This window comes from Gymnogyps californianus, chromosome 1 (assembly GCF_018139145.2).
Source record: "Gymnogyps californianus isolate 813 chromosome 1, ASM1813914v2, whole genome shotgun sequence".
Classification (NCBI taxonomy): Eukaryota; Metazoa; Chordata; class Aves; order Accipitriformes; family Cathartidae; genus Gymnogyps; species Gymnogyps californianus.
This window is the reverse complement of record NC_059471.1, coordinates 149,816,259-149,831,170: the sequence shown is the minus strand read 5'-3', so window position 1 is coordinate 149,831,170 and position 14,912 is coordinate 149,816,259. Positions and strand designations below refer to the sequence as shown.

The 14,912-nt window shown below is 41.1% G+C and overlaps 1 protein-coding gene across 2 annotated transcripts in view; it reads left to right on the top strand.

The window, feature by feature from the left end:
* Positions 1 to 14,912, top strand: part of CACNA1C (calcium voltage-gated channel subunit alpha1 C) — a 487,530-nt gene that overhangs the window by 280,817 nt on the left and 191,801 nt on the right. For both annotated transcript variants that reach the window (XM_050892845.1, XM_050892854.1), the window contains exon 4: positions 8,072 to 8,211. In XM_050892845.1, coding sequence (XP_050748802.1) covers positions 8,072 to 8,211 — 140 coding nt within the window. The remainder of the gene's footprint in view (positions 1 to 8,071; positions 8,212 to 14,912) is intronic.

The window sequence follows — 14,912 nt, the reverse complement described above, 5'->3', positions numbered from 1 at the left end:
GTATCCTCCTTAGATGATGTGCTGTAAAGATGACCTTTTAGAAACTGTCCTAATGAGTCAATATTTAATTAGATAGGTTTTTTAGAATTCCTCCTGAAGTGGAATGTATATTTACTGTTCTGCCTGGCAACAAAATGCTCAATATTTAACACTAACATGGTTTTGAGCATAGAAAAGTTAGGTTACGCTAGAGGGGACTGGTTTTTAATATTAATAATAATAAATATATTAATAAAATGGAGCACTGAAATGTTTTATGGCTGATAGACTTGTATATCTCATTGCATACATGATCGAGTTCAAACACCTGAGCATGGTGAGTAGCCAATTTCTAACTTATTTGAGTCATTTTGGGAGCTGGATGAGACACAATATGCCTTGTGATGATCTATTAGATATAGCTGTCATACTGGGGCTGCTCTGATTTAAATGGATGCTTCTGGTATCCTGTCCTTAATCAGCGGTTGGTAGACGGACAATTGACTGTGGTGTTTCAAATGGCTGTGTTAACCTTGGGAGAAGACACTGGACTGCCTCACTGCCTCTCAAACTACATAAAGGAAACTAGTAAAAGCTGTCTTCTGGGGGTGAATTTAATTCCTAGGCATGGTAACAACACAACACCTAGCCGGCTTTTAATTTCTATCCAGAGATCCTAAATGAGGCGCTCTCAGTCATAAACCTTATGCTGCCTTCCCTAATGTTGCTTCCTCCTAGCAGGGTAATCTCTTATTGGTCTGATCAGAATATAAAGTGACAGTTCATTTCAATTTAATCAGAGTAGTGGACCAAAACAAAAGAAACTAGGATACAACATTCTTTGCCTCTTCAGAGCTATTCAGGTTGGATTGTTTGTACATGGCCTGTTTGGATGGCTTCAATTCTTAGTCACGCCAAAGAAAAACCAAGCCCGTAAGGAACATATTCTCTGGATTTAATTCATATATAGGCAGGATCCTATTGTTCTATTTCAGTCCAAAAATGAAGAAATCTTGAGCAACAACACCCAAGAGATTTCTGCTACTGCTAGCCAAAGACGGTAAAGAAAATTCTTATATAAGTTAGACATTATCTAATTGGCACTAGAGTCCAAATTTTAAGTCCGAATGGATGCATAATCCTTTATATGAATCCAGAAAGGCGCATGCTTGACCATCTCTATTGTGGAGAATGAGGCATCCCACTGGGAAACATTGATGTGCAATGGTAAGGAAATAGCGAGTTTGTTAGATTATTCTGAGAACTAGAGGTGCATTTAGAATGATAAAATATGCACATAGAGTCTCAGAAAAAATATAGGTTGAAAGGGACTTCTGTGGGTTCTCTAGTCCAAATTCCAACTCAAAGCAGGGCTGTCTTCAAAATTATATCAAGTTATTTAGAATCTTCTCTAGTATAAAGGTTTCAAAATAATACTCCTCTAATACTGTGGTCCAAATGATATTGGCATGTCAACCCCTTCTGAAACATAGGATTCCCAATAAGTACATTATTCTGTATAGCTAGAGCCTATTTCTCCACCTAATGTTAGTAAAAAATGTAGGTGAGATGATGGTAAATCAGAACAGTAATGGCATTCATCATCTGTATTTTGGTTTGAGTGAATAAGGAACATATGGCTCACTGAAAGGGAAAGTGTGTTTGTACAAGGTACCCAGCACAGGGGATTGACCCCCTCGTACCTTGGCTTTGTATTACAATTGGACATTGGACTCTGGCACAAAATGTAATTCCACTGAACCCATAAATAAATTCAGCTTGATCCTTGCCAAAGTGCTGTAAGAAAAATAAGGAGCTTAGACTGGATCCCACAAGAGAGCTATGCATGAAGTATTCATTGATTTGCCAAGGAACTCTTGAATATAGGGCATGTGTATCAGGTCTGTAATCATTCAAAACTATTAATGTCCTCTCTTCTATTCATTTCAGTGGAAGTTCTTTAAATGTATCGTGGGCATGTTATGAATTATCATAAAGTACCGAAGGCTGGCTTGCATGACATTCCTGTTTTATAATTGCTCATTTCAGATTAGTGAGAATTCTGTCTTTGTCTGGTTTATTCTTCTAGTGTTGGACACCTTTGAAGTATCTGCATGTGAGAGTATCTCCCATTTACAGGTGTTAGTTAAAAGGTGGTATTTCTGCAGTGCTTGGTGTGAATTTAACTCTACTCATTGTAAAGCCTGATGTTATATAGACACTGCCTTTGGCTGGAGTGGAGAGAAGGTGATGCTGATCATATTTGGAAATCTAACCTTTCAGAAGCTGTTCTGACTTCTGTTTACTAACACGGTGGGTTATGTTTAGTTGAATACTAGTCACTCACTTCCTTCTTTGGGCTTATTTTATCCTTGTCAGGTAAAATTAGGTAGTGTTCTTTTGCTCAATGTTTGGGAATATTCTTTTTGGGGAACAGGTAGAAGAAGGGACACTGTGTTTTAGGGCCAGCAGTAACAGCAAATGGAGTTACGTTCAACAGTATGCTATCTTATCATCCCTTTCTATTTATCAAATAAATGGATACGGCAACTTGTTTCTGCAAAGGCAGTAATTTTAAGGAGAAAGAAAGAAAAAAAATCCAAACATGTTCTCTCCTTTGTTTTATCCCCTCATGTGCTTGTGTATTATTTTCACGCATACTTAGCTGAAAATGTCTCCTGAGTAACTGAGTACGTTCAGAAGTAACTCATTGTCAACAAACCTGTCTTAACATCTGCTTTATTGAATTGACCCATTAAGTGCACATATGTGGCTCTTCCTCACTAAAGGTCAAAGTTATTAATGTTAACAGAGTACCCTCTAGGTCAGCATGTTCACACAGTGAGGATATCCGTATCTCGGATGTGATAATAACTTGTAATCCAAAAACATGGAACCTATTTTCATAAAGTCTCTGGGCGTCTTTCCCAGCACTGCAGTTTAGCCTCCTTACTGCTCATCAGAAAAGATTGCTTTCCCTACTAGGAAAAAGTCTGAGTGCTTCCACACTGACTTGTATCTTTCAGAGCCTATTTATGCAATTAATGCCAAAACATCCTATATGACAGAGGCCATTAAAATACTGCTGTTTTCCTTGGACTACTGAGTATTTGCATTACTGAAGAAATGTATTCTCTTATGTTTAAGGAAGCACTAGGGAATAATAATGCAGACACTGACGTAATGTGGTCTAAGGTCAAACAGGCAGCTTTATAAAGGTTCTAGCTGTGAAGGGCTTGCTGCACATTACTTCAAAATATATAGGCTCTAGTTTTTGAAACATGGTTTATAATAAGCTGAGCAGAGTGCAAGCAGAGAAAGAGAGTGAAGTCTGAGAAGACCTTTAGTGACTGAATTTTAGATTGTAAACTCTTTAGACTGGGGTGTATGAGATGTGAGGACCTGATTGTGATTTGAGTCTTGAGTAACTCTTGCAAAGAAAATGTTATAACCTAGTAGTGAAGCTGGGTGGATGGGGTTTGGAGAGCTAGGATCAAGATACAGTGAATCATTCTGAGGACCTTTTCTCAGAAACAGCACTGGTCTACTCAATCCTCTCCTGACAGGAGAAAAGCCTCATGGCACCTTATAATAATTTCCTTTGATTTCCTGTTTCCAGACTCCTTTTATGAACCCAGAATGTCATTAGGTACAGTTTAAAAATTATAAACAAAAACAAACTTATGATGTCTTCGGAAGGCACATGGGATTAGAGGGGTTTCATACTTAATAGAGTAATCCTCTTTTGGAAATATATCTTAGAGCCTTAACAGTAAGTTAAAGTTTGTTTCTTTGTTAAGAGTAAGATGATGTACAGTTTGTTTCTTGGCAATGTTAGTACTGGCTAATCTATCAGCTAGGGTAGCTGATGGTCATGTCCTATATCTATAAAAAATAAAACAAACTCGAAAAACTGTGGTAGAGCCAGTCCCAGAACATCTGCATGTGCTCCAGAGACTGACCAGTTTTCTAAAACTTTTGTCCTTCCTCTTCTTCCACTCTTGTTTTGTGGTTTTTTTCCTCTGGTTTTCGAAACATTTTCATCACTATTGCCCAAGCAGGAAGCTCCTTTTTGGTAATTCTGCAACCTGCAATATGCTTCATGTGTCTCAGCCGCATCAGCATGGTTCCCATTTCTAAGACACAAATTAAAAAATACTGTTCCGTCTTTCTTACAGCTCCAAAGTAAGTTCCCTCTCTTTTGAGGCTGTGGTTTGGATTTGTGTTTCAAGGGGCAATGCTGTTGCTATCTCCTTTTCCTCCCACAAAGGTAGTGGGCAGCTCCCTCCCTCCCTCCCTCCCTGTCAGCAGGAAGCTCTCTCAAAGAGAAATGCCAGTATTTGTCTAGCTTGGTTTCTTTTAAAATGGCAGCAAATTGGCTTCTCAGAGGAGTGAGGGTTATGTCCCTTGGGAGCTTGAAACACTGGGGCCCGGTCTGCCTAACCTGTGAGAGCAAAGCTTCAAATGAGGAGCCAGAAGTGTAGATGCCCATTTAGCAGAGGCAAATTAATCGTTCTGCGGCTGCTGAGGGCAACAGGTCCTCCTCTCATTTCTCACCTGAGGCAGGGGGTGGTTGAGTCACGTCTGTGAGTTCACGAGGCAGGGTGGCCTCAGAACTGGGACTGCAACCCAGATTCCTGGGAACCCAGTTACACTATGTCGTTACTGAGTTGTGCTGTATTCATAAAGGCTCTTGAGTTTTATAGTATGAGGAGAAAAGGGAAAACAAATTAATTAGTAGGCTTTTCAAATTCTTCTCGAGTCTAAGCAGGAGTAGATTCCTGAAATGGTCTTGGAGTAGCTGCACTATTTAATCTCGGCAGTATTTTTCCTTCAGTTTTAGATCCTGAGATCATTAATTTAAGTGCAGAGGATCATAAAATCTCTCTCCTCTGCTCAGCATTCTGTATCTTATGTTCATTTCAGAGTCTTTTATAGAATTTTATTTTTTATGGATCTTTCCACCTTAACCCGAGCGTTGTAAGGAATTTATTCAAACAGCTTGTAATTGTATATGTATATATGCATATAACTGTGTATAGGTGTATATATATACATGTGTGTCTAATATTTTGGCATATTATTACCTCAATAACATGGTTCAACAAACAGCGTTATTACAATAACAAAACAGGAGTCTGTAGTCCCATAGGCATCTTTAGAGACAAAAAGGTATGAGGCTCCTAAAGCCAACCAAATGGAACCTGTTAGCTGTTGAAATACTGGCTGCTCTGTGCAGTATTAAGTATTCTTAAAAAAAGTTGTTCCAGAATTTTCTCAAGTATTTGCTTTCTTGGACTTTTGGTTGCATTAGTACAGGTATTTCAATGAAATTCATGGAGAGGAAAGGCTCTTCTGGCTGGGCAGGCCTGCACAGCAGTGCAGCCCCAGAAGAAGCACGAAGCCAGACAGAGCTGGCAGCAGCATTTCTCCTAGGGTGCCTGGAGGTCAAGGACAGTGTTTGCTGTTACATCACTGGGCACGGGATCAGCTCTAGGCCTTCCTCTTCAATTGTTCTGCCGATCTGCTTCAAATTGGACCTGGAGTTATTAAACGAGGGGGCGGGCTCCTCAACATCCCCTTCATATCAGTTTAGGCTGTGACTGCCAAGAGAGGTTTTAGGGGAAGGCTGTTTTTTAGGGCCTACAGCATTTCTCCATGAGCCCAAGCCTCTGTTTACAGAGTGGGATGCCAGATGAATTGAGTGCACAGGGCAACCTCAAAGGCAGTCTGAACGAGAGAGTGGTCTCAGACCTACTGTGGCCCTTTTTTGCAGGAAGGAAAGAGAGCTTGCCCACAACTGTGGAAAACCCGTGGCTGCAACAAGGAGTGAGACCCGTTAATGGGCTGGGTGGCAGCAAGAGAAAGCTTTGTTTCCATCCTGGAAGATGTTCATTCATCCCTAGTGAGGCCACGTCCATCCCATGCACAGCACTCCCTACTCCTGTCCTCGGTTCAGGGCAGGTTCTTCCCCTGCAGAGCCCATTTCCATCTTCCTCCAGCCTCTACACAGGCTTTACCTTGTCCTTTCAGAGGTAGGCCATCGCCTCCCAGGCAGAGCTGCTGTGGGCTATCTGCGCGGGATGATGTGTGGCCTCACACCATGCTGATAGAGGCACGCGGCAGCACAAAGGTGCAGGGCAATCAGAAAGACACTGCATAGACCTCCCATCACACAATCGTTTTGTGGTTTGTTATTTTTTTAAGAGCTTTTGTGACAGCTCGTCTTACTTTACAAATGTGTGCATAGAGCGTGGTCGTTTGGGTCTGTTTGACTATGATTTGTACATCAATTAGTACCCATTCAGTTGTCAGCAGCAGTGGAAGGAGAAGGGCTGCCAGGTTAGTCCCTTCTAGGAGTGTGCAAGCCATTATGGAGCTCTTTTCTGTGGCCAAGCCCATGGCTGGACTCCCGGCTGTTAGCACTTAAGTGTCGATTCTTGTGTTAAATAAAATAACGCACTTACTATTTGTAATGCTGGGGACATAGTAGTCACTAGTATTGTATGCTGTTGTTTCCTTCTCTGAGTTCAAGGGGACGGAAATCCTTAGTGTGCTGACCTGTCTCCATCTGGGACAACCATGACCAAATTCTGTGCTGTGGGCACATTCAAAAGCTTTACAACTGGATCAGATAACTACAGAATGATACTTTTTCTTTTGTAGGTGTTCCTTGTACTAAGCACTGAGGAATACTGCAGGCATTGTGAAAGCATTGTCTGAGGCAAAACAGCAATAATTTAAAGCACAAACATGTTCCTGCTACTGTCAGATGGAATTTCTCAGTCATGTAAAATAACATGTTAATGTAAACATGCAGATGAACTAGAAATTGCCTTTTTTGATCAATGGGTTGGTAGTGAGTTGTTAATTACCTGGAGCTGAATGGAAGATGTTCAAATGGGCAGCTGTCAAATGATGGAATGATTTTTTGTAATCCTGCACATTTTGTATTGCTGTATCATATGAAAATGTCATACATGCATTCAACTGGACAGAGGAACAGGTCAATTGCAGTTTGGAGCTGAAAAGAAAAACAAAGTAGTGACCTGCCTGATTGTCTTGCTGGGTAGCCTGTAAGATATGACCAGGAATGCTTAGGATGTTTTAATTTGTATTTATCTCAGATTTTTATTTCTTTAATGTGAACTTTTAATAACTTTGTAGTTTAACCTTATAGGGATCTACTCTCCTTTTGCTGTCATCTAGTTTTCACGTACTTATTTCCCACTCAGCTTGCCATGCAGCACTTTTGTAGTGATTACCTAATGCTGCAGTTTGCCTCCTACTTAGGTGGAGGTCCCTACCATTTCTGCAACACTGTTGTTCTTATTCCACACTGGGGCTAAAAACCCCAGAGATGAGAGACGGTGAGCTTGTGTACTGACTCCAAAAGCCTGCTTGCTTGTCCTGAATCAGACTGTACTGTCACTGGAAGTGACTTTGATTGGATATGCTTAATTGCACCCTGCATTTTACAGGGACATATACATTTCTGATGGAATGACTAAAAGCCTCTAGCATTAGTCAGCCTGATCTGTAAATCATTTATCACCAACATTCAACCTACCTATTCCCCAGCAACAGAAAAGGGAATCCCAAAGAAAGCACAGTTTGACACACGCATCAGTCTCAGGTGGGCCCCTCTCTTTATTTCTCCCCATCTCTCCACAATATTGCATCCAGCAATGTTTCCTCTCCAGAGGTGGAAAAGGACTGGATGCAATTCATTCTGATGGCTGACAATATTTGGCAACGTACTCTGTAGAGAGCTGAGTGCTAGAACATGCCTGTTGACCCTCTCCCCTCCTCCTTTGCACAGGCCTGTGCAGTGATCAGTCCCTGCCAAGGCAAGGGCAGCAAATTTCAGAGCCTAACTAAAATTTACTGCCACTGTCGTGTCAGACTGGCTGCAGACTATGCAAGTGTGAGGAGAAAAACCCTCTGGCAAGCCATGCATGTTAGAGGTACCCACGTGGCGAGTCAGCAGGTTGGAGGCTGTATGGGTGGACTCTGACAGAAGAAAACGTCCTTATCCATGGTTTGTCACTCATGCTAACCATTGTGTCTCTTGTTCTCTTATCTTCCCCAGGAACGAGTGGAGTATCTCTTTCTCATAATTTTTACAGTGGAAGCATTTTTAAAAGTAATAGCATATGGACTTCTCTTTCACCCCAACGCTTACCTCCGCAATGGCTGGAATTTACTAGATTTTATAATTGTGGTAGTAGGGTGAGTACTGACATTTTGTCTTTGAATGCACTGCACACATGGGGATACTGGCAACTTTTGGGAGCATGAGGGTGGGTGAATGCTTGGTACGTTACGTATGGGTGATGTTAGAGGTTGCTGTCCATCGTGTTCCTCCTACAACCACCAATTGTTCCTCCTGTATTAGCCCCCCTACAGACTCCGCATGTTTTACCAAGTTTTACTGTGTAACCTAAAAATACAGTTAACTCACTGGTCTTCTGCAGGTACAACTTGATTCATGCTAATTTCAGTGTGTAGCAATGATTTACCTTGAGGTGAATCTTAAGAATTGACAATCAGTTGATGTACATTTTCTGTCTGGTATCCCTTGCTGCTTAGCCTTTTCCAAGGCTTTTAATGGTTTGCAAGACATGGAAATCAAACTGCTCTTTGAGAACAGTGATAAAAAGAGGAAGCAGTGCAAGGCTGTTGGACAGAGTCAAATGCCTGAATATGCTTAACTGGAAGAAAATCGCTTTGTTTGTAAATCTATATGAATATTAAGAAGGAATATCTAGGTAGGATCCTTTAATTAAGATCAGAGTTGAATGACAAGTAAATTCTGCCATCTTGTGAACTTTTACTGATGTTTCTCATTCTCAAAGATGGATGAAAAATTTAAATCCCAGGTTTTCATACTTACAAACAAAAATAAGTTCTTCAGTCCAATTGCACTGTTCTGCTGGTGATTTCAACACCTTGACCCTTTTAATGTTTTAACCTTTTTAAGGACTAATTTTACTATTGTAGATCAGATTGCCACTTTGAGCTGCAACCTTTCTAATCCCCTTATTCCTCTCCATGTTTTTCAAGCTTGGCATTTAATTTATTCGAATAAAAGCAAAGTAAAACACCTGCTTTTTCTACCTAGGGGTAAGAGATAAGCAAGGGGTTTGAATTGTGGTTGTTGAAGGGAAGAGGTGAAGGATAAACTATGCCTGAAGACAAAGAGAACAAGTATTTCCTCGCCTAAGTAATTTGTCCTGTCCTCCCACCACTCCATTGTTAAAGAGTTTCAGCGCCCACAAAAACTTGTAGTCTTTTCACTTCCTTGCCAAGGAAACCCTGCATCAGCTCGTAGGGAGAGCATCAAAAGGGACAGTCTCAGTCATCAAGACCCGCTCATAATTTCTGCCCCAAACCAAAGTCCTTCTAGCTTCTTGACCATTTTTGTGGTGGCTCCAAAAAATTACATCAGCAAACTGCTGTGTGCTACCCAATCCCTTCCACTTTCCATCATCATGGGGAAAAGTGGGTGGAAGGAGAATTCCCAGTGAGGAGGAGGTAGGACAAGCTGGAACCTATTCTTAGTCCCAAGACCTCTCTGCCTCCACGTGGGCATAACGCTTCTCCTTACGGCAGTGCCCAATTTTCTTTCTCCTTCGTTCCTACTCGCAGCCAGAGAATCCTACAGCAAATTAGTAACTGGAAACTGGAAAAGCCCCAACCCCTCCCCTGGCATTGATGTCCAATTCTGTAGCTGGTTCTGCCTTTGAATGCCCTCAGATATCTTACCTGCTTGGGAATTGCTGCTTAAGTTGAAGAAAGATTGGAGAACAAAAGTCCTGTGAATGTAATTATTTTCTTTTCATTTTTATGAGAACGAGACTTTTTAAAGAGAGGACACATTACCTCTTCTTCTTCCACTGGAATGCAAAAGAGCAGGGCTCCAGAAATCACAGGGCAGCATTATATCTAGTTTAAGTACATTTTTTTTCTATTTTCCTACTAGGGCAGTTAATCGGCAAGATGGTATTCAGACTGAAATTAATTCCCTTGCCAATGACAGAAGCTGCAGCTCTCAGCTCTTCTATCTGCTCTTGCCTCCAGCAGCTCAGTCACTAGATGGGGAACAAAAAATGTAACTGGGGAGGGATTACATGAGTATAATAAACATGGCCAAGACCCCAAGGTCTCTGTTAAATAGTAACAATCTCAAGTGACAGATTCCACTTCAAGGCCAGATGGGTTCCTTTGATGTTTATCTGTTTAAACTCACTCGTACAGTACCATAGCCTAGGCTGGTGCACTGCTTTTTCTCTCCACAACCCCTCTGCAAAATCTACGTGGTGATACCATCTGTTCCTGTTCTGCCCTGTCTTTTCCTAGGGGCTGTCTGAAACCCCTCAACGACATTGTGTTTAAATTTCAGCGTATTTGAATATTTTGTCGGGGGGAAGTCCCATGGAAAAGGTTTAAAATAAATTTTAAAGAGAGAGAGGAGGAAGAAAGCAAGTGCTGGTAACAACATTTCCTTGTGGTGCCTTTTTCTGCCTATTGATGGAGCTCTTGGAGAAAGCTGAGTAATTTGGACACAACTGTAGCACTGGGCAGAGGGATTTATTTGGTATGTGGGGCAAAGGGTGGTGTGGGACTCATACTGGAAACATCAAGTCCCAAAACGACTGTGGTAATTGCCATTCGTGCTTGTTCTGCCTTAGGAATCTTCATTTTCAATGATGATTGTCCTTGCTACAAAAAATAGAAAGGCTAGGTGGGAAGTACTTCTTCAAGTACTGTTGGAAGTTAAAGGAGCAAAAAAAAGACAGGTTTTAGATCCTTTGTTTGTCTCTAAATCCACCTGGTATACACTGCTTACCACATACATCTTGAAGAGATAATACAGCACAACTGGCTTCCTTTATGTTAAAACGTACGACTCAATAGAGTAAGAGGAAAATGAACATGTGTAGGACCAAGCATAAATTCTAGAGGGAAGTCTCAATTTCTATTAAAAAAATTTATAACAATGTGCCCGTATAATTTCCCCTGCTTCTGAAGATAGGTCCCCTGGTATCCAAAGGGATTTTAGAGTCAGTGGTTCTAACAAGGCCACAGGAATACGCAGCAGCAGCACGGGTGAGCACTGAACACAACTGGTACATTTTCTGGAGAAAGGACGCACTTTAGGTCTGTAGGCTTGTAACGGCTTATCGTTCTTGCAGTGTGGAAGATCTGCTTATTCATCAGCTAAGTCTTTTAAAGCTTGATTCTAGCTTATCTTTAAATAGCCTATGACCCTGCTATAGCAGCACCATTAAATGCTGCTTTGAAGAAAAATGTCTGTGTGAGGGTATCAGTCAGAGGCTCTGTGGATAAGAACGTTATTAGTTAAGAGTAGAGATCACACCCCTAAGTTGCTTAATGAGGTACAACCCACAAACACTAATGATTAGTCAAATTGTTTCCTGCTTCCTTCAGTTTTACTGTTCCTCTTTTGGAAAACATTAAAACTTTCAGATATAACAGTGATGTCCGTTAATATTAGGCTGTTGGAGGAAATTTCTCTTGAGAGAAGACTAACTTGACAATGACGTGCTAGAAGAATATCTGTCTTTCCTGGCAGTGCTGTGGTTTGTCTGCCAAGCACAGTTATTCTCCAAGGACCCATAGCTTCTGCCAGAAAAAAAGGTGTCGTAATTTGAAAGGCAGTCTTACTTGGGAAGGTAAGCAGTGAAGGTATTTGGAAAGGATCTGAAATTCAGAGCAGACTGGAAAATGTGGTCACAGTATATGTCTTTCTGAAGACCTGTGGGGAGTTTCTAAAGGGCAGACCCAAACATTTTCACACTCACAAATCACAGGTGAAGTGTAAAACATTGTGAAAAAAATCATTGTACTTTACTATTTCTTTATACCTATGAGGATTCTTTCAGCTGTGGTTTTCTGCTGATTTTTGGCCTTAGAAATACTAAGCCTTCTGTTTTCTCTTTACATTCTGGAGACCCTTGACAAGTTCCTTTTTTATGCTATAAAAATCAGTGTGCCCTCCCCACAGAGGAAGAGATGAAGAGCTGTAGAGCAGGTTACAGCCTTATCATGCTGCTGTTGGGGTCATCTAGCAAAGTGAAAACATTTTTGATATTTCAGATGTCAAAAGGGAAACAGAAAAATATAAGAAAGAACAACAGTGAGGCTAGCTTCATACCTCACAAGTAAATGTAAAAAAATATGTGGAGTGTGTCCGTACATGCATGTGTGTGATAGAAATTTGTTTTCTGCTTTATAGTTCATGTGTGTCAAATGAATTTAGTTTAGGTGTAGTCATGTCACAAGTGAAATTCAGAAATCAAGATGCTGTTAATTGTGCTTCATCAGTGGAAAGTACTATATCCAAATGAAAATGGGGCATGAATTTAGGCTGGCGGAAAGAAGTTAGCTGGAAGGAAATAAGAATGATTTCTGGTTTTTGTTTTTTTTTTTTTTTTTGAATGGTGAGATTTTCAGTGGCCACAAGAGATTAGCGCTCTTGTGTTTTTATACCATCCAAACTTTGATTTCTCTATCAGCACAGTGTTCTCACACCATGCTTGGAGCGTGCATTTCAGCTAACTCACCTACTGAGAAGGAAAGAACAGCACCTCGCTCCACCATACCTACTGTAAACTTTTCCCAGAGGTTTTCATCAAAGAGTGGATTTTCCCATGTAAATATAGGGTAGAAGGACTTGGCCTCCTGTTTTGTTTCAGTAGCTTAATATCTATCCATCTCTTTTAGGATTGGAAAACAATTAGCTGAAAAACTAGAAAAAGTCTATAGAGCTTGTAGAAACTACAAGTTTTATATGGGTTGTGGGGTTTTTTTCTTAATAGAGGATAATGGAAGGGGCTGTCAGAAGCCTTACCTTTCTTCTGTGTCTTATCATTGGTGCTATTTCTGAACACGATATTTTATTATTTTATTTTTTTCCTCCCCTCTGGGTCATAATGAGTTACAGCCAAAAAAGCATATGGTAGTTGTAGCCTCTGAGTCACAGATGTCTGCCCATGCCCTAACTCAGGAGGCGACAGGGACAATGAAGTCGGATTGGCAAGAAGTACTATAAATTTGAAGAGTGGAGTAGAGATTCAGTAGGCCAGATTGGGCACAGTCTAGACCCCAATACAAACGGGAGAGAGAAATAAATGAGAGAAATAAAAAGTTGTATTGCATTAGTAAAATGCAGAATTAGTACAGGGGGAGATATTAAGCATGGAGTAAATGCATTAAAGCAGGATTAGCAGGAGTAATGCAATTCAATCTTAAATGTAGGTTTTTAAATGAGGAGCCGCAGGAATTACTGCAAATTATTCCTGAAGTACAGTAGGCAGATGACTGTGGGTACCTCAAGACAGCACATTTAGCATGTCAACGCTGGAGCACACAAACAGCCAACTGGCCTGCAGTGGAGCTGCATTAGTCTGGGAAGGCAGGTTCTCGCTCCAGTGGAGTGAGCTGTCCTACTGGTTGTGTTTCTGCTCCTCCTGAATTAATTTAGGACATGTATAGCTTTTCTTAGGGTGCAGAATTCTAGAGCAGCCCATGGTTTGCTCATTGCATGAGTGGCAGGAGAAATTCCCTTGGTGCCAGCTGTGAAGAGCTGCTGTTTGGTAAAACATGGGGCCAGTGACAATGGGGACCAGGAGAGCGGACCCTCAGTTTTGCACAATTGCTGACTCAGAGTTCCTTGAGATTTCTTGTCTTCAGCATTGCAAGAGAGCTGAAAAACAGCATAAGAAACCTTTTGCAGTGAATTCTTTTTCCTCCAGAGGATCCCAGGAGACTGGGACTATTGTATAGGTATGTCACTCATCATCTAGTATGGGAATTCTATTGACTAGGAAGATAGAAATGTTTGAATAAGAAATAGAGCACATTTCTAGAGTTTAATCACTAGCTTACTGAAAATACCTTAGGCCAAATTTGACCTACAGTGTTTCTATTATGAAGACCAGCTGAAAATTGCAACTGTATAATTTGTGTACACAGCTCAAGAAATACATACATTCCAATAATTCATGTTCTTTGCATCAGCCCTTATTTATCTCTCTCTGTGATATCTGTAGTCAACGCAGTATTTCTCATAGGCTCTGTTTTTGTCTTCTCTGCATCCTGCTTCTCAGACTGCAACACCTACAAACTCAGCATCCAACCTCCCCACACACAGTTTTTCCCACGCTTGTTACCTAGTTGTTAAATCTTTCTGCAGTGCTTGAAGTTGAGGCTTTGAATAGATCCAGTTAGGAGTTCCTCAGTCACAGCTGACAAGTTTTATAAGACTCTTTATATGAATTTTTTTTAAAAAACTGCTTAAGAAACTAATTTCACATTTGCACTCCCCTAATCCACGTTTTTGTGTGGATTTAGTGCTAGGGAAATGTGTTGGCTTTAGATGCTTCAGTAAATGAATCCTCCTTTTTCTATCTAGGGCAAGCTCCCTGTGTTTGTGGCCCTATCAGTAAGTTTTAACAGTGGACTGCAGGGATTGGAGCTCCTTGTAAAGCAATCAGGCAGCTCAGTCTCTGCTTGATATGCAGTTTGGGGGCTCTCTGTGGAATATGCCAGTCAGGGCGTATAGATGAGATCCTGACAGAGGCACTGCAGACTGCGAAGTCTGAGAGAGAAATCAGCCAGTGCTGAATCCAGGCCACTCCAACTAGGCTGTTTCTGGCATCCCAGGCAGCTTCTTTAAAGTTACCTCTGGTACCTCCATGGAACGCTACGGGCCAAGGGATCTCTGCCACTCACAGGCAAGCATTTTCTACAGAGCGCCAAACATCCATTTAGACTGGAACAGCTTTTAACCTCTGCTGAATTTGGCTGGGTTCAAGCTGATGACTTCAAGGCTGAAAGCAATGTCATTAGCAAATTCATGAGGAATCCGTCCTCCCCCAAAGATACTAATGTTTTACCAGAAAAAT